At 40.5% G+C, this 20,805-nt stretch overlaps 1 protein-coding gene across 1 annotated transcript in view; it reads right to left on the bottom strand.

Moving 5' to 3' along the window:
* The window catches only part of LOC149082091 (uncharacterized), a 57,964-nt gene extending 43,436 nt beyond the window's left edge, over positions 1-14,528 (bottom strand). Inside the window, exon 1 of the mRNA XM_089235603.1 lies at positions 14,195-14,528. Coding sequence (XP_089091729.1) covers positions 14,195-14,248 — 54 coding nt within the window. The 5' untranslated portion in view covers positions 14,249-14,528. The remainder of the gene's footprint in view (positions 1-14,194) is intronic.
* Between the last annotated feature and the right edge of the window lie 6,277 nt (positions 14,529-20,805).

Raw genomic sequence — 20,805 nt, forward strand, 5'->3', positions numbered from 1 at the left:
ACATCCGTCAAAAAACACAGCGAGTTCTTCTAGTTCTATGACCCATTTTATATGATGCACGGCTCGCACAGAGAACCCCCCCCCCCCCTAACGCATGCACTTTATTACACTATCCCTAGCATTATCTCTGACCAGGGAATCATTGTGTTATCAAGGATTATAAGTTGAATTCATTTCGTATACGCGAACGAAAAATGTTGGACAAGACAATTTGTATAAGCTTTGTATCTTTTAAATGAATATTTTTCCTCTATGTAATGAACGAATCGAGTTTTGTTTTGCAAATTCATCTGGAAAGCATTGGACGTTGTGGTCCGGGTTTTAATTTAATATCCAGTAAATTATTTACTGTGAATATACTAATATATGTATTTCGGTTTTTTTTTACCGGAAGCTATCTCTTCTCGTTAATACCCGTTATCAACAAACAAATGGAGAATTTTTCAACCATCTCCGTTCTGTCGATGCCATTGTTATTATTAGAGCTAAGATTTCTTTTAAGTCCCAAAAAGTGATAGAAAACGCTTTATAAAAAATGCATTTACGCCCTAAAAAAACTAAAATTATGCACTATAAACCCAAAAAAGATAATTTTTTTTTTGTAGCTCCGATAACATTAATTTCAGAAAAATAATGAAAATGAGAAATATTAATGCAATACTACAAGTATTAATTAATATACACTATCTATATACATAAAATTGATTTTTTTTGCGTGTGTTCTTTCTATACAAATCTTCAATTTTAGACCGATCTTCGAAAAACATTTTCATCTATACCAAACAGGACTCGACTTGAACGATATTCTACATTAAAAAATCATCAGTTCTGGGCAAAAATCTGTTGGGCGAACAATGCTTTTTGAGCCTCAACAATGATTTTTAAAATGCTTACTTTGGTTACCGTGGTATTCTAGCAATGTGTTTCAGACATGCATGTGCCTTAACAATGGTTTGTCGCTTTTTCAATCCTCTCCGTAATTGAAGAAAACCCTGGCAGCACCGGGTATTATAGCTAGTTCTAAATAATTAGTAAAGTGAATAATTTCAGTCAAAGCAACAACCTAACCACCACATGTGTATCACTGATAAAAATAATGCAGAAACCACAGAGAAAAGCATGGAGGATAGACGTATACTAGGCATTACAAAGGAGAGACAGAAAGCGAATCACTTGGGTAAGAAATGAAACAAAGGAATATGATGTCATGGAGAGAATAAATTGTTCAAAATTAAAATGGGTTGGAAACTGCTAAAAGAGAGACAACAGATGGACTTCAAATACTATAAATTGATTCTCCCAAAATATTAAGCGTTCAAGACGGTGCAAACCAACATGATGAAGCGACGAGAAAAGATGGCTGTAATCGATGGCATGAAGGAGGCGCTGTGAGAGCTCCAGCCCGGGAAGCCTGAGGCGATTCTTACATATTTTTTCTCATAGTGCAAAGTTACTAATAGAAAGGCTCATGAGATATCTGATTTAGGAGGGGCGGGGGCGCCAAAGATTCCAGCCTAGGAGCCCTGCAGCAGGATGTGGGGAGAGGGGGCTATAGTGGAGGGCAAAAGTATCAGACAGAAAAATGGAAAAATTTAGGGAAGATCTATATACAGCAGTTAATTTTTCCCATTTGAAAAAAAGCTCTCCGAAGAGAGCTGGAGGTCTTCAACTTGACGCTTACACAAGGGCGTAGCGGGGGGGGGGGGGGGGGACTTGGGGGTCTGGTCCCCCCCCCCCCGAAATGTGAGAAAATGACCAAAAAAAGGGAAAAAGATGGCCAAATCCATCGTTCTGTCACTTTGGTTTCCCCCCCCCCCCGAACGAAATTTCTGGCTACGCCCCTGCGCTTACATAACATGAAAATTCAAGCATTTACCATCCTTCCCCTTCAAAATATGGAAAAAAGATGGCACCAGCAAGAACAAAGAAAAACAAAAAAAACTTCCGACAACATAAATACATTAGGGCCAAGCATACATAAATCTACGCACGAAAGATCCGCAGAAGTGAGTTTTAACAGGTTCATTGATTACGAGGGTCTGGACATTTTCAACCGGAGTCCTTTATAATATGGCCGGATTTCTCAACAAGCAACTTATTTTGAATCAAAAAAAAATTACAGCAGTATCTTTCGTTTCATCAACACTAAAAAGTGTTCGCATAAAAAAAAACAGAAAACTGTAGAAATCCATCAAACCGTCATATCGTTGCCTCCTGCAAATTGCATGAACCACGTAATAGCGTGTGCCAAAGACTTCTTTCGAACGAAAAACTCAACACAAAAAAACGGGCAGCATTCGTTCCAGGATCTCACACGGAACGCAATAAAGTACACCAATTCATTCATACAATCATTCTCCACTCAATTTCTACCCCATGTATGTAATAAAAGATGACATTTGTGCAGATAGAAGAAAAAGTGTTCTCGTAATTGTTCGCATGCGTCAAATTCTGCTGAAAAACGAGGTCTAGGAGAAAGTGCAGATCCTTGAGGAAGCGTTCCTCTCTCTCTCTCTCTCTCTGAAAAGCGAGAAAATGCTTTTGTTCTCGTGGGCGTTGGGGTCTGTCTCTTATAAGAAAAAATAAGGACTATATGAATCCTTAAAAGCGTGAAAGTTTTTTTTTTTTTCTTTAGTCACAGAAGAAAAAAAAAAGGAAACACCTGGATATATCTTCGTTTTCTTCTTATGTATTTCTCGGGGTAAAAAGGAACGTCATTGTCTATTATAACATTTCCTCATCTAACGCGAAACGTCCATTTTGTGGCCAAAAAGGAGATGCGTCGTGTAATGATCACCTTTTTTGAAGAAAGAGGCAGTCATGTGGCACGGACGGTGATGAAATGAGTCCCGACTGTGCATGACCGAACCGTGCATCATGGCCTCGATGGGCGGGAAGGTTACGGTTATTTTTCGAGTGAAGAATACCCACTTGAAACTTCTTCGAGAGTGACCGGGAAAAAGTTTAGTTTTCTTTGAAAAACGAATGTCATATACCATGCATATCCTAATATAGATACTTTAGATTTCTTCCTCAATATAACTGTGTAGATGTGGTTTTTTTTTTTTTTAGAGATTTGACGAAACTATAGGAATTCAATTTTTCACGTTGATGTGTGTCTTGAAATAAATTTAAATTTCTACAGAGTATTTCTTCATTACGTACTTCACACAATATGGGGAGATGCAAAAATGTATTCAGTTCAGAATCGCAAATAATGTTTTAGGTTCAGGTGACCGATTAACCAATTCCAACCTTCCTATGCTCTATTTCACGATTCCCGAATACTTTAAAAAATGTCGTGGACCGTTGCCCCCAAGAAATCTTGGTGTTTGGCATGGACCCCCCTTCCCATTTATAGCAGCAGAAACTACAGCCATTTATCGGCGAGAATGGTCTCGAACAATGGGACATTTTATCTAATACTAATAAATATACGATGCGATAGCAATGCCATCTACTTGGACTGCAAAATAACCAAAATAACATTTCACGCCCCTATCGAGGGGCTACTAAAAGTAGAGCGGACACATCTGTCATGATGGGTCCTCAGTCTTTCCATTGGTCTTCAGCGGCAGAAAATCTGGACATTCGAATCATTTTTCGAAATCTGAACTGGACGGAGATAAACAGTTTCGCGTGTTTCAGAAAAAAGAAAAAGAAGAAATAATCAACACAAAGAGTTAAGGATTCCGAACCCCGGAGAAATACTTATAGATTGCTTTGAATACCAAAAAAAATGTATAAGACAGAGGTTCTTAACCACGGGACCTTATAGAAATTTTAAGAGGTTCGTGAGAATGTGGATAGAAAAACAATTTATTGTTTTATTATTATTATTACATACTGAATATTAATTGTTCAGTATAGTGGTCCGTGGTCCTCATTTTATTGATACAGAGTGGGAGTCCCATGGAACATAAAAGGTTAAGAACTCCTGTTGTATGGGAATTTACGGATTATAGAAACTTTTGAAAATGTTTCTATGTAAATACAATGGATATGGGATGGATTCGTTAGAAGTTCTGTAGACGAACATAGACGAGGTGCATGTGTAGTTTAGTAGTATTTGCCAACACGCGACTAGATGCGTGATTCGTGCAATTCTTCCAAATATCGTTGAGTCAAAATACTCCTTCAAATTTTAATTATTTTTTTTTATCAAATAGAGCTTTCTCTCACTTTGATAAGAAAATACTCTTCTTTAAACAAAAATACCCCTTAAACTTTTATAGAGGAGTGAAATTACTCTTCTCGGATAACACTGATTGGAATAGTTTAGGATAAAAACCGCGCCAAGCCGTCTAGCTCATAAGTACGCTTACTCAAGACTAATTTCGATAAAATGTAATCCCATACAAGAACACAAACAAAAACGCAATCTCAGTTTTTTGCCCTCGTCTTATATACGAAGTCATTAAGAGCAATTTTCTCTCTCTCTCTGCTCGTCGCATTCTTCTGCAGATGATCCTCCGTCCTTTGTTCCATAAGACGAGGCATTAACCCGGCAGGAGCGAAAAATTCACATTGAACAGCCTTGACTCTTTCCACAACTCGGGGCGGTCTCGAGATAATATAATACTAATGTGACCTTCACGAACATATACACGCATTAAAAAAAAATAATAAGTTCCGATTAAGACGATTTCGAGTCCACCACATAACGCCATTTTCATTCTCCTCCTTGAAGAATCAACTTGAGAATCAAGTGGAAATCGGGAGAAAGTGATTCGCCGAGACTCGTAAGACTGGTACCTACTAAGAATTCGACAGTGAGATGTATCTCTTGATGTCTAGCGCATCACGTGTCCTTCACTTTCACTTGATTTTCATGTTGGTGACATGTTCATGACTTAACAAACCGAGCTTTTATTTTATGTAATCTTAAAAGGATTAGCTAAGATTTCTGGTTTCACGGTCAAAGTTTTCCAAAAGTGCTATTGCAAGCAGTCAGATCTTAGATGCTTGACTCGTGGCCTCGGAGTCATCCGATGTGTCCCGTGGCCTCAAACCTAATTTTGTGAGTTACTTATATGAGTTACGTACCCCGGCCCGGCGAATGTGATTCGCCATACGGGGTTCCCCGGACGGAGCATTTATTTTCTCAATTTAAAAAAATATCACCATATATAAATAAAACCTGATTTTGTGAAAATGTAATATGCAGCACATATTTCCAGATTACTTGACATTTTCTTTTTTTTCAAACCGAGCACAACTCAGGTCTATCACCATCTATGGGCGATTTACTACCTAGTGAGTTGTGCCGGAAGTGTGTAACTGTGTGTGTACCTAACAGTCTGAGTGAGTATGTTGTGTTGTGTTTGATTTTTCAGTGGTGCCACCTATATTGCAGAAGTGAGTTATGCGTTATGATTGAATTACATTTGTACTGTTTGTAGGTCTGTCGCTCTCTGTGGCGAGATTACTGAAGCTGCTCGCGGTATGTATATCACTTAATGACCCTTAATAATAACGGTACATTAACAGGTCACTTAATTGACCCGTGGCACATTTACGGATGACTTCGAGGCATGGATGCAAGCCTGTCTTTCCTTTGAAAAAGTCTCAACGCAGGGAGCAGGCAGACCTTCAAATCATGTTCATTCAATTTTTCATGAACTCAATTTTTCTTTGAACTGGAATATGCTTCAATTATCTGGAACCCATTTCACGCTTGCCATATTATGAATCTTGAAATTATTCAAAACAATTTTCTAAGGTATTTATATTTCAAAGAACATGGTCCCCTTATAACCATATTCTATCTGCAACTCATCTACGAAACCGTTTCAATGCTATTCGTTTACAAAAACGCCGAGATTACTTGCTCGTTATTTTTTTCAAGAAACTGTTGACTAACCAAATTGATTGCATACACGTTCTTAATGAAATCAGTTTCAATATTAAGTGCCACAATGCAAGATCTAATTGTTTATTACCCATCAAATCATACAATACTAATATTGTACTGTGCTGTGAAAAGATTTTCCGCATTTTATAATGAGCTTCCCCGACATCTGGATATTTTTCATTCGTCTGTTGCCGACTTCAGAAGATTTTTTTTTGCTGTTATAGCGTTGTATATATCTTTGTGTGGAGTTTTGTATTTTGCATCATTTTTGTCACTTTTTATTTGTCTTGTGTACTCTTTATCATGTAGTTGTATTTTCTATTCTGTGCTAATTTTTATTTTTACTGCAAGCTGTAATTGGGTTTTAAACCTGTAGCTTTGTATTTTAAATAAATAAAACAAAAATAAATGTTATTTTTACATAACATGAAAAATCAAGCATTCACTATCTTCACTTCAAAATATGGAGGAGATGTGGCCAGCACCAGAAAGAACACGAAATAAGCACAACTCTGACGACATGAATACGTCAGGGGCCTCACACACACACACTAAGAACGCACATTCCAGCATGTGCAGATTCGTTAGAAATTCGGCAGAGGAATTTTTAGGAGGTGCATGTACAACTAAATAGCAAAAGTTCCAGATCACTTTAGTGGCCTTTCTTCCAAACCGAGAATAACCCTGATCTATCACCATGAGCACTTCACCATCGGTTGAATTGTGCTGGAAATGTGCGTATATACTTAACAGTCTGAGTGCGTATCTAGTTTTGTGTATGCGAATTTTAGTGCTTCCAACTACATTTCAAATTGTGAGTAAAGAGTGATGATTGAATATTTGTACCTTCGTAGGTCTGTTGCTCTCTGTGGCGAAATTCTACAAACGGGAGATCGGCTCGCATTCACGCCTCGAAGTTGGTGCCCACAAAAAACCAACTTCAGAGCTGTTGTCGGTGGGATTCGGGCTCGGATCCTGGTGATGCAAGCAGGGCCGTCTTACGAGTATCATTGACCCCCGGGCCAAATGATTTTTTCTGAGGCCCTACCAAACATATTCTGGAAAATTTCAATCAGATCTCATTTTTGTCAGTCCCCTCTTCGCTTGAGGCCCCGGGCCATGCCCGGGTGGGCCCATGCCTTAAGACGGCACTGGATGCAAGTCCGTCACTACGACCACACAGAGGCCGTCTAACAAAGACTACTACTGCCGCTGTGCTAGCAAAGACTACTACGGACTCGCATCGCGGGGACCCGAAACCGACCATGGCCCCCGCTCTGTCCCCATAGGGGATATAAGCTAGTCACCCAGAGGGTTTGGGCCATGGTGGAAGAGCAATGCAATATCATCGCGGGGACCCGGGTTCGAGCCGCACCGTCACCACAGTGGTGGTCGGCTGAAGTTGGTTTTCTGTGGTTCCCAACTTCAAGGCGCAAATGCGAGCCGATCTACCCGTTAAAAAGTCTCGCCACAGAGAGCAACAGTCCTACAAACAGTACAAATATTCAGTCAATACACATCACTCGCTTCACTTCTGAGATATAGATGGCAGCACTGAAAAATCATACACAACACTAGATACACACTCAGACTGTTAGGTACACACACACACACACTTACACTTCCGGCACAACTCACTAGGTAGTAAATTGCCTATGGCGATAGACCTGAGTTGTGCTCGGTTTGAAAAAGAAAAGACTACTACTGCTTAACCGTAGTACATTCCTCTGCAGAATTTATAACGAATGTGTGAGCATAACTCTGAGTGCATGCGTGCCCCTAACGTACATAATTATGTTGTCGGAGTTGTGCTTGTTTCGTGTTGTATCTGGTGTTGCCATCTTTCTCCCATATTCGGAAGTGAAGATGGTATATAAATGCTTGAATTTTCATTTTATTTTATTTAATTACCATGAAGGTATCTGTACATGCTATATCTCTTGGAAAGCCTAATAGATGTCGAGCATCCCAAGGTGTCACGACATACCATTCGAGAATCATCACGATAAAACTAAAAAGAGGAAAGGGGGGGGGGGTGCCGGGTGTGATGATCATCTTTGCACAAGGCGCTTATTTGTTTAAACTACTTACTCTCGTTTGATGCAATCTCAAACGCTTAGATTTCCAGTTTCAGGGTCAAGGTTTTCCCGAAAAGCGTTATCCTTTAATTAGATTAATAGATTTGAAACAGTTTCGTAATAAGAAACAGTTTAGCCGTCTTACATAAGCGCAGTTGCGCTTTTTTTTCTCTACGTCTCGTTACGCCACCGAAAGTTGCACATTTTGAGATCAAAGGTCAATGAATAACGCTCACAATGGCAAGTAGAATGGATTCTGAATGCAAATAATTAGGTATAAATACAAAAGCTCCAGTTGCGACTTGGTTTTCTTGCTTTCTCATTCCATATCATCTAGATTATTACATACTCGTAGAGAAGTTATGAAAACCGCTCGAAAACTGTATCCCGTGGTTCTCGCCCCTTACGGTTCCACAACAACACCCAAATAGAATTAGAGCTGCAAAAGATTGTCATTAATTCGGTAAGAAAAACACAACTCCTTGCTTTAGATGAGAGTGCAAAACAAAAAAAATATGGTAACACCCAATGGTTGCCCTTGTTGACCCGGGGACACTTAAGCAATAGTTTTACCAGTGATTAACGGATATAATGAAGAGCGGTTTTTATTTGTGGACATGTTTCCTTCTATACTCGATACTGCTCAAGTTGTTTGTAATCTTCAAGAGCTTGAAATTCTTCAGTATCCTCGATTCAATCAGGGAATTTATCAGTTATTAGATTGCTTTGATCAGGGCCACCCTTACCAGACGCGGGCAGTGCCGTCTTAACGCATGGGATGGCCCGGGCACCTCAATAGAAAAAAGGGCCTCACAAGAATGAGATCTGGTTGAAATTTTCGAGAATTTGCCAGGTGGGGCCCCAGCAAAATCACTTGGCCCGGGGGCCCACGATGCTCTTAAGACGGCCCTGGACGCGGGACCAGGTGTGAAAATTATAGTGGGGCCAGGGGTGTCTTGGTAATTTCGCCCCCCCCCCTCCCATAAGCCCCGATTCCAAAAATTCTGTGGGAAGGGGAATAGGCATCCAAAAATTTACTCAGTGTTTCAAAATATACAGGAATGTTGAAAAACATCTATATGATTCACGAGTGAACGAACATCCATTTTCACTTTTTTGGGTGACTGACTGTATGAGGGAGTGACAGTATGTGAGATCACGTGTGGTCAGTCATACGGTCACCAACTTGATCACTCGAGACCACTCTTGATCAGTCAATCGCACACGCACTTGGCCCTTCATACAGTAACTCAACACCCATTCGTATGCTCACTCCTACGGCCAGTCACTCACGCAGTCAATCACTTACTTGGTCCCTCATACGGTAGACGAATTGTCTGTGGTGAAATTACCGGGGAGAAATTTTAAGATCCCTTTGACATACAATAAAAAATTAATAGTTTTGGTTCTGGTATGAAGAGGTAACATTGTTCGCGACCGTTCCTCCTTCGTCTATTCCACATGTACTCCAGATGTATTAGATTTAAAATCCGTCTCTTAATAGCGTCGAGACGTTTAATGGAGTGGCAACATTCATTCAGTTATGACACGGCCATATGTCTCTCAATACCACGTCGTTTGAACTTGTTTCAATTCAACAATCGATTAATCAAGTTTCTCTATAATTCTTACACTAAGTACTACACCGTGCCAATCCACATCAATAAAAAAGACATCAATTATCCCTTAATTTAATTTCCAACTAGTAAATATCCACCCATAGTTCAGTTCATATATGTTTACTCTGTACACACGCTCTTCTTCACACAAGGCCATCGTCAAAAATCAAACAGATTCTTCGAGAATTCCACACACAATTCTCAAAAAACCGTTACCTCACTTCATAAACTCGTCATAACAGCATTTTGGTTAATAGGATTAATGAGTTTATATGAACCCATAAACACTTTAAACTCTCGGTACACCGTCACCTCAAATCCATCCACACGGTGCTGGGGGGCGAAAAATAAGTACAAAGTCAGCGGGGCATAAGAACATTTCCAAGCGATATTTGTTCCGCGTATGGTATACCAAAATGGCAACGCACACACACACAAAAGACTAGCTCCGGTAACAAGTTTCACCTTGAAGCATTCGCAAGTAAAGTAAGTATACAAACAAACAAACAGAAATATAGGAAAACCAACGCAATTTCCTTGCTGACGTAATAATAAATAGCCAGTGGCCACAGATGGCCACGATCTCTCTCCGCCGTGTCCATTCTTTTTCGTGCTACTACTTCACCTTGCACGATCGACCTTCGAGAGTGAAAGTGTTTCTTTTGATTAGTGAGCATGCGCGCGAGCATTTTATTACTATTATCATTATTTGTGCTTTCCACCGACGACAGATATTTTCGGACATTGGCGATTATTTACCCGCCCATTCACGGGAGAATTTCACTTTTTTTTTTTTTTTTTACCCCGCGAATGGCGGGAAGGTTAAAATAACAATTGTGTAAAATTACGCAAAGAAAAATGGCTCCTTTCCAAAAAAAAATTTGGTTTTATATTTCCCACGTTGTAGATGGCCTTGTGCTGACCAAGGGAGAAAGTTTCGTCATTCTGTAATGGGTAGTCCCAAGAAAATATATTCATATTTGTATTAAGAAATTAATTTTTTTTTTTAATTATTTGGGTTTTCATTCACCAACGCCCTTATGGATGAAAGATTTGAAATGGAAACGCACGTTTTGTAATAATAATACCCGGTGTTTACCAACTTTGCATGAGCGCGAATGTTCATGCTTTGATCTGATTATGATATTTCGTGCTTCTTTTTTTTTTTTTTTGTAATGTTATCTGATATGAAAGCAGCTGGGGCCATGGGGTCTTGTTTTAAGCCGGCCACATGTGGTCCTCTGAGCTTTCTGCTGTGGACGAAAACCCTTATTACATAGTTACAGCCAGGGCCGCCCTTACCAGACGCGCGGCCCCTCCCCCTTAGCCCCGATTTTTTTCTTCTGAGGGAGAGGTGAATCAAAAATATTCCGAACATGAAAATCTGAAAATTTCAGAATAAATGCAAGAAATAATTTCAGAATTGATGAAAATTTTCAGAATCCCGGAATTGATGGAAATTTTCAGAATCCCGGAATTGATGAAAGTTCCGAACTGCAGAATTACTGAGAGTTTAAAATTAATAAAAAATTTAGAATCTTAAAAAAAACAATTTTATAATTTTATACATGGTGGAAATTCAGGATTTATGAAAGAAATAATTCCAGAATTATTTTTTTCTAGATGACAATGCAGACTTGATGAAAATGCAGATTTACGGAATTAATGAAAAAAATTCAGAATTATTTTATGAAATTGTTACCGTAAAACCCACGCCCGTCGCACACCCCTAAAGAAATGCTGGGGGAAAAACCTCAATGAAGGAATGTATCCTAAAACTCTTTTTTAGAGCAATTTTAAAATTTACTTTTTAGAAACATTTTTTAGAACTAATTACAGAAAATTTCATAATTATTAAAGGAATGACCATTACTGAAAGAAATAATTTTTGGAATTATTGAAAGAACCCCAATAGGATTGATTCCATGGGAATTTTAAACGCTTTTAAAAATTCAAACTCTATCCACGGGCTCTCCCTGGGCTGCCTTAACAGCACTCTAGGGACCCCCCTCCCCCCCACAGCCAAATAAATATTTTTGGGCCTAGCTGAAAGCGCTTGCCTACCAATTCAAACACTGTACAGTCACGAAAATCATAGAAATCGAAAAATCTAATTATCATGAGTCCCCTTCGCTCGAGACACCCGGGCTATATCCGTGTGGGCCCCAAGCGTTATGATGGCCCTGTTGGGGAGGTGGAGAGTAATACGAGTGATCGACCAACGCAGACCCGATTTCTCATTGAGAACATTACTCGTGTGCCATGAATAAATTGAATTAAAAAAATTTCATGTTTATTTAACCTTTTAAGAGGCATAGACGAGATATCTCGCTTCCTTAAAAAAAAACCCTTATTTTCGCGGTGACAAGTCCAGACATTCTGTAAAGTTGATTTCTTGATAGAACACTTTTCACGTGTTCTATTGATTCGTTAAATCGAGGTTCGAATGCATATATACACACACGATTTTTTACCACCAAAATATTATTCGCTTACATTTGACAAACGTCCAGAACCGGCCCTGACAACTGACGCAGGTAGCACCTAGATTGCCTCCCTTCCCTCTCCGGGTTTAGAAAAAGCATAGATTTTAGACCTTTGGAGGTTTGTACGATATTATAACCAGTTTTTTGAGTGGGTAACTTCCGCATGCTTTCTAAGACTATGTATAATCCTCGGTGACGACGGCTGAATATCTCATAAATTTCCAGCCAAGCCCCCTCCCACCCCCGGGCTTCGGCGTCACCCCGGACCACTTTTTTTACGGCTCCCTTATATACTACCCTACCGTCCATGACAGTAGCCCCAGACGGGAGATTTTAATATAAAAAAAAATACCGTTACAGAATCATTGAATTTTGCAGTGCAGTGGCTTGAAAAAAAAAAGGAACTATGCCCTTTGTGATGGGGATGCATGGGTTACGAGAACCATGGCCCCACATCCTGAAGCAGGGCCCCTAGGCTAGGATCTTTTACGGGCCCCCGACCAGACTTTCACGGGCCCCCCCCCTTTATGAATTTTTCGCTTGAAAAAACAAAAAAAATGATTAAAATTCTCCCGGGCCCCAGGCCTGGAGCCTTGTCAGCCCACCCCTTGTGGGGGGCCATGACGAGAACCCTATTGGGAAAAGTCTTGATTTCGCCTTTTGCGTGTTGATTTTATACACTTTTTTTCGTAGTTTGTTGTAGACGCTACAAATATCCTAGTTACGATCACTAAATATGCGCTGCGCGGCCAGGACCGTAACTGCTAAAATATTGTACGAGCAGGGCTGTAACTAAGATTTTTGCCGCCTTGGGGGAAACATTATATTTTACTGTCCCAACAACTTTAAAATTCGATAATCTTGTAATGTGTTTTTCGTTCCCACCTAAAACTGCCGTCCCATAAATTTTGCTGTAAGGGACAGTTGCCCCCGTCTAGTTACGGCCCTGTGTGCGAGTAAAAGCATCTTACTCAGAACACTTTTAGTGCTCCTGTCCAAATGCAGTGGATCGCATCGCGCTTATAACGGTCCCACTTAAAACGTTTTCCGCTCAGTACTACCTATTTTCGTGATCTTTTGCTCCAAACTCTAATATCCATTGAGATTTCCCGTTTATAACTTCATTTGTGATCGGTTTTTTTAACAACGTTATAAGCGGGATCAATATTATACTCAACTGAACTGAACAACCCCTTCTCTTCCCTACAGGGTCCAGTCCTGGGGATTGGGATGAATCTTATAACAGTGAAACGTCGATATATTGATATTTGCGGACCAAGAGAAAATATTGTTGTGAAGGGGTTTATCGTTATATCGAATTATCGTTGTTGCGGGGTTCCTCTGTACTCAGGGCCGTCTTAACGCATGGTCTCATTTGGGCACGGCCCGGGGCTTCAGAAGAAGGGAGCCTCACAAAAATGCTATCTAGTTGAAATTTTCGAGAATTTACCAGGTAAGGCCTCAGAAAAATCACTTGGCCCGGGGGTCCACGATGATCTCGAGACGGCCATGTCTGTATTACTATTTTTTATACTATAAATTGACTTTATTATTAATATTATCACGTGAAAATCCTTGACTGCGGGTCACGAAAAATTTCACATGGGGCCGACCTGGCACCAGGATGTCCCCTCATTCTAGTGATCATTTCACCGAAGCTCCGTCGAACTTGCGATCCTCTCTCATTGCGGACCCTACGTATATTTTTCGGCTAGAAAATTATTTTTACATTAAAAATTTATATCTGGGCTTCAGAAAACTACGGCCCGATATAAGTCGACATTTAGGGCAAAAAAAAAAAAATATTGCATGCTTTAATAGCGATTCTCAACGTGGGCGTTAACGCTCCCTGGGGGCGATGGAATGTTCCAGGGGGGCGGTAGAAGCTACGGGTGTAACATAGGATCCAGTGGCGGCGGAGCCGGGGGTGCTGTGGGTGCTCGAGCACCCACGGAAGTTTGTAAAACGGGTCCGAGCACCCACAGAATTGATTCAGAAATCGAAGTTTCCTACATGGGACTCAAGACGAGCACCCACAAGTTCGAAACACTTCCGACGCCCCTGATAGGATCCTATGGGTTCCGATTGCGTTGGGGGGCGATGGGCAAAAAAAGGTTGGGAAACTATGTTTATAATACAGCGAAATGTCAAACTTACTTTTTCCGTAGGGTGCTTGATGTAGGACTTGGAAGAAGATCCATCCTGACTCATGTTGAATCTGAAGATTGGTCACGAGTCCACATTAAGTCAACCAGGGAAGACGGGGGGGGGGGGGATTCTTGATCAAATAATTATCACTGAAAATCCATTTTTCGTCGGTGAATCTATGATGTCCAGGTCTCGGTGATCGTCGGTCGGAGCACCTGCGAGACGTGAGCAGCAATAGTAGGAGACGCCGCTCTCTCCAGAGATTTGACTCTCACTCGAATGTTTGGTTCCAAACAACTGACCATCACCACCACCACCTCGTTCTTTGAAAAAGTGCACACACAACATACACACAACACACTCCTTTCTTACAATTTTTTTTTTCTTATTATTTTCTTCTTCCTCCCCTTGATCTTACCTGATCTTGAGGAACTGGGTTGCTGCAATAACACTTGCTAGACGGGTTGTCGCCATCAATCAGCCTCTTCTCGCGCGTCGCCAACCAAATCAAAAAATTACGGCCAACTCATTTTCTCTCCATATATATCTAGGATTTCTTTTATGTCCTGTAGAAGAAGATGGGGTTTTTTTATGGTACTCAAACAAAATGTACATGTCACCGACTTCCTGTATCCACCAGGAAGTCGTGAAAGTACTCGTGGAGGTCGTTAGCTCGTAAAATAACGAGAACTGTGCACGAGAAAATATGAGAAATATTATAGTCTCGGAGACTTTATACAAAATCGTACGGCAAACATTATCTGGTTAACATTAAGGGCCAATGGATTAATTCGATGTCTAATGTGATGATTGGGGAGGGGAAGGCAGTGCCGTCTTAACGCATGGGCCCAACCGGGCACGGCCCGGGGTCCTCAGAAAAACGAGAGGTAGTTGAATTTTTCGAGAATTTTTCATGTAAAGCCTCAGAAAAATTACTTGGCAAGGGGACCCGTGATGCTCTTAAGACGGCCCTGGGGGAAGGGGGTGATGAAGGATGGAAATATCTTTGTGTAATGCTAGGCCAGTGTTTCTCAAAGTATGCGTCACGGCTCCTAGTCCTGCTATCGTCAACCTTTGTCGGGTGCGAGCTGGAGATATTCATTTGTATGCCTACTTATGCTTTGAAGTGGTTGTTTCATAAGTGAAAATATATCTACTTAACTACTCTGGGGAGTCGCGGGGGTGGCATAAGTTTGAAAACCCCTGTGCTGGGTTGTAGAACCAGGGTAGACAGGGCCATTTAAGAGCATCATGGGCCCCCGAGCTAATTAATTATTCTGATGCCACCTACCTGACTAGAAGTGATTGTTTACGAATTCGCGAAAATCTTTACGAGATTTCATTATCATGAAGACCAGTTCTGCACCTGAAGCTCCATACCGTGCGCGGATGGGCGCGTGCGTTAAGACGGCACTGAGGATAGGGGATCTGGAGAGGGGCGGGGTCCACTTCCTCCTTAAAATGTAATAAATTACTTTATCTGTGCGGAATCACGTGATTATGTCTACTGTACTATCAATTTGCTCCACATCGAAATACAGTGGAACCTAACGACAAAGTAGACGACAGAACCGAGATTTTTGTTAATAATATTAGTGATTCTCAAATTTTTATCTTCCGCTGCTCCCTTTCTCTAGTGGACATGTAACCGTGGCTCCCTAATGTAGTAGTCTAACAAAAAACCTCTTTATGATATCAAATAGACACACATTAATAAGAACAGCTCCCCGCAGTGCCCCTGAAAATGGTTGGCGACATTCCAAGACACCGCAGTGGAAACTTTGAGAACCACTGCGTTAATATACAGGGTGATTCAGACCAACCTTGACCCCCGCTCTGTCCCCAGGGGGTGATTCAGACAAGATGGGGAAAAACTTAAGATGTGATAGCAGGGCCGTCTTAAGAGCATCAGGGGTCCCCGGGCCAAGTGGTTTTTTCGAGGCCCTACTGGTAAATTCTAGAAAATGTCAACCAGATCTAACTTTTGTGAGGCCCCTTTTCTCTCGAGGCCCCCGGGCCGTGCCCGGGTGGGCCCATGCGTTAAGACGGCGCTGTGTGATAGCACTCACAAAAACAAGCAATTTTCATCAAAGAATGCATGGTCTAAAATGAAATGTAAACGCTCTACAGGGCGCAATATTTTAAAACCGAGGATACGAGGGGAAAACACAAGAATAACGTATACGTTAAAAAGAAATTTTAATTAATAATTTACAATAATTGCTCATAAGAGCGACCGCCAACGGTGATGCAAGAAAAACAGCGGCGAAGGAGAGATTGGCGAACGCTCTGGAACCTCCCCAGCAGCAGCCGAAAGTCTTGTGATTAGGTCTTCTTCACAGTCAAGAGGAGTCTTATACACCAGACTCTATAGCTGTCTCCATAAATCTGGTGGCCAATCTACAGGACCAGGGGAGCAAGAAAGCATGCGGATTCGCACACCTGCCTATGCAAGCGTGCAAATGTTTCCGGATTGGGCAACCGCCCGTGGGGAAAACACTCACCGTATATTCGTGCTGCCTCTGTGGCACTTCCGTTTGCAGCTCCGTAAATGAAATGCATGTCTGCTTTTTTCGGTATAACTAAAGTGCGCCATTATCCCGTGAGTTACAACTGTTGGAACGGTTGCACGCTGGAATAACTTCACAGGGCTGCCGTCTACGCCTTTTATTCACTGTAACGCAGATTTGCATGCGGTTTCTTCTTTTTCCCCAGGTTACATTTGCATGCATGGTGTTCTTTTTCTCCCAATAAATTTCTACAGGAATGCCGTTTTTACGTTTGCGGAGCGGAAGTTATCGAAACGTGCTTGCGCGTTTGCGTTTCATGTTAGACCATGCATTCTTCGATGACTATTGTTTGTATTGGTGTGTACTGTATCTTCTTGTCCCCACCTTTTTTTGAATCACCCTGAATACCGCAAACTTGGTTGACTTGAGAAGTTTTTAGTTCAGAGTGTCCCTGACAAAAAAATGGACAGATAATTGTTGTGTAATTTGTTATAATGGAGAGAAAAAAAATGAATGCAAAGTCGTACATAAGTTACCCCCACCTGAAGGGGTGATTACTTTATTGCGGGCATGTTCCACCGATTGCTCTCGAGAACGACGGTGCTCCTTGAAGCACCCAGAGTGCTCGCGAGCACTTGATCAACATTCCAATTAAAAACCTAATACAAATTATAATTTAGAATTAAAATCATCCTGATTTCATGGTTTCGTACGTCAAACTTGCCGTAGGCGTGCTCTTTTTTTGATGATGGGTACAGGCAAGGCTCGCGACTAGAAAAAGGCTGAAGACCTTTGTTCTATTGCTTTGATATTTCGCTTTTCGAAGCGTACGTTTCCATCTCACCCAACTGGAAATAATAAAGGTATAAATGCACATAAATTTTGTTTTAATTAAAAATATAAATACAGGGAATTAATTCTTTTATGTCTACAATGTAAATCTGCCTAGTAGCCGATGGCTGCTTTGGCGTTAGTCTTCAAATGTGGTGTTAATAATCTCTTAAATGAATTAAAAATTTAATCTGATCTTGCTTGTAATTTCTGTAGGACCTAGAGCCTAACATTTTCTTTTAATGTTCGCGGCATCTGTATAGATGTGCGCGTGTGCCTGTAAAGAATACGAAATATTGTTCTCAAGTCACACACATCCCGCAAATTTTAAACATTTCACTAACGAAGCAATCAGTATTGATTTAATTAGATCAATTAGCATCCACATTTAAAACAATAAGTATACTTACCGAAGCAAACTAGCTTCAATCACGACAGCAAGTTGTTATCACACTAAGCAATGTAAACAAAGTTTTGCAATATTTTCATGAAATCTTAAAACACGGGTTATGATAAAAGTAGGCAGGATAAAAAGGCGGGATGAGATTATGATATAGATTTTGGCACAATTTTTAATCACAGAGGCACTTACTCTGGTGGCTACACTTTAAATCACCTCTCTGTTTCATTTACAATTACAGTCCCCCAAGTCACCCCAGTTTACGGTATAGCGAAATACATTGAAGCCCGGTTTCATCAACGTCAAAAGGGTCCGTTAACAAAAGGTATCCGTTAACGGGAAGTGTCCGTTATGGGCATTCCATTGCTATCCCCTCTCGAAAACATTTCTGGCAACGTCTCTGGTATGGCGGCCCCATGCACAGCGCCATCTGAAGAGCATCATGGGCTTCTGTCCAAATGGATGTTCTACAAAATTCAGGGATGTTCTCCAGTAGAGCCAGATCTCAGATTTCAGGATCCATGAGGGCCTCCTATTCACCCGCTACTTCCTGGGGGGGGGGCATGCTTTAAGACGGCTGAAAAGGGGGGGGGCAATTTTTTATTAATAAATTAATCCTTTCCCTCACGGGGGTTGTGAGGTGCAGGCGCAAACTCTGATGTAACAAAAAATGTTCATAGATTTGAATCGGCCATAATTTTTGACATTAGTAAACTGTCGAGTTGAACAAGGTACAGTATGAACTACGTAAAGAAGAGAAATCAAAGTTTTTAACAGTATTTTATAAAAAGGTTCGATTGGTTCTAAAAATACAAAGGGTCTAAGATGACCAATTTTTGTTCAAAATGGCGTCTCGATAATTTATGCATCGCTTCAAAGTTTTTATGCAGTAAAGTGCATTGAAAAACCAAAGTACTATTTTTCAAAAGCCAAACATTAGCCAACACATTCACCCGTTTGTTTTTTGTTTGGTCAATGTCCCTCCCTACCTAAATGTGGAGATTGTATCCACTCATATTAAAAATCTTAGGATGACTTGAGCTTTACCCACACCGAGATGAAGTAACAATGTCAAGACATAGCGGTGACTTTCTCTAGAATTTTGATGCCTTTCTCAGTAAGAAGGGTGCAATAGTTGTGTGAAAATTCATAATGTGGAAATTACTACGTAAAGAGAATAGGCCGAGGACGAATTTGTTTCCACGAAATTTGTTGCTATCCTAACATGCGGTTTCAATTGATACGAGAAGGCTTTCATCACCACACGTAGACAATTTGCCTTCGAGGGCCAAGGCTTCTTCGGGATCGATAGCAACTTATCAACGTCGGGTGATGTTGGAATGTATCAGGTCAGTTCTGGTCAATCTTCTGTTCACAAATATGGTTACACCACAGTTTGGGGGGGGGGGGGTCCCTCCAACGCCAACTTTGCCCCTCCCCTCCCCCTTCAACTCAAAATCGTAGCCTGTAATTAATCCTATAGAATAATGCTCTTCAATTGCTGGTCCGTGGACTGATGCCGGTCCATGGGAGTATCCTACGATCCGCGAAACATTTTCACAAAATCATGTAGCCACTACATAAAAATTTAATTTGAAATATTATACCGTATCTATATATATTGGTTTTTATTGCTGTTTTGGTCGTCAGAAGATCTACGAATTACTCTTTTTCTATATTTTTGTCGCCCCCGCTTAATCGGATAAAATCCTTTTCTGGGACCAAAATTCCTCTACTTAATAATGTTACCTGAAAAAGTTGCCCGCGGCACTTTCACTCAATCAAATACTGTTAATACATATCAACCGCTATACACATAATATTTTTTATTAAATAAAACATTTGAAATTGATAGAAAATGTGTTATTAAGATAAGATTTACGAAAATATACATTTGAGAGTAGGTACTGGCTCCAAGTTGTCTTCAATACGTAAATGTAATTATTTTGTTTTCGTTCACTGTTGAGCTAATAGAGGGCGCTAACTTTACTAGCAAAAAGTAAAAAATCTTAGGTATAGTGACAGCTGTAATTAAATATAATTTTAATTTCATTTTTCACGTCTGATTTATTCGAGAAGCTTTATTAATATTGATTCTTCATCACTTTTCATTATACAAATTATGCTAAGACGTTGTAAAATGGAAATTTGAATTGTTCCCCGCATAATCGGATGATGTGTGCTGAAATCGTCGATATCCTATTAAACGGGTCGATTGTACATATTTCTACTATTTTTTTTTCTTTTGCTGCCGGTCCGCAAAATTTTCACTACCACTGTATTTATTTTTCTTCTGCATATCTTTTGCGGGTCCGCACTATTTTTCCCATTTATTCATTTTTTGTCGGTCCGTATCTTTTGCAGGTTCACAACTTATTTCTATTACTTGTTTTTTGTCAGTTCGAAAATCATTTCTACTGATTTTTTTTCTGTTACTGTATTTATTTATTTGCTGGTCTGTAAATTACTTCTACTCACTGCCGTCTTAACGCATGGGACCACTCGGGCACGGTCAGGAACTCAGTTGCAGAAGGAGCCTTAGCAGGCATTCAGGTTGGCAGGCATTCCTAGCCAGGTAGGGGCAAAGTCTCCTAGATACTACTCTAGAAGTCTCTCTAGGAGGCTTTGGTAGGGGGCCTCAGATAAATCACTTTGCTTGGGGACCCATAATGCTTGAAGACGGCCCCTGCTTCTACTATTTATACGTATACAATGGATCCGCTTATAACGTTTCTCAATCAAAAAAAAACCCACATTAAAACGTTGTAAGCAGAAAAACGCTTTAAACGGAAAATCTTAATAAGAAATACTTACAGTTGAGAATACGAAAATAATTCGTACCCAGCGGGAAAGTGGGAATGTTATAAGCGGGATCGACT

The sequence above is a fragment of the Pholcus phalangioides genome, unplaced genomic scaffold, assembly GCF_987345545.1.
Source record: "Pholcus phalangioides strain wild (caught in Gottingen) unplaced genomic scaffold, Ppha-v1.0 ptg000009l_1, whole genome shotgun sequence".
NCBI classification, from domain to species: domain Eukaryota; kingdom Metazoa; phylum Arthropoda; class Arachnida; order Araneae; family Pholcidae; genus Pholcus; species Pholcus phalangioides.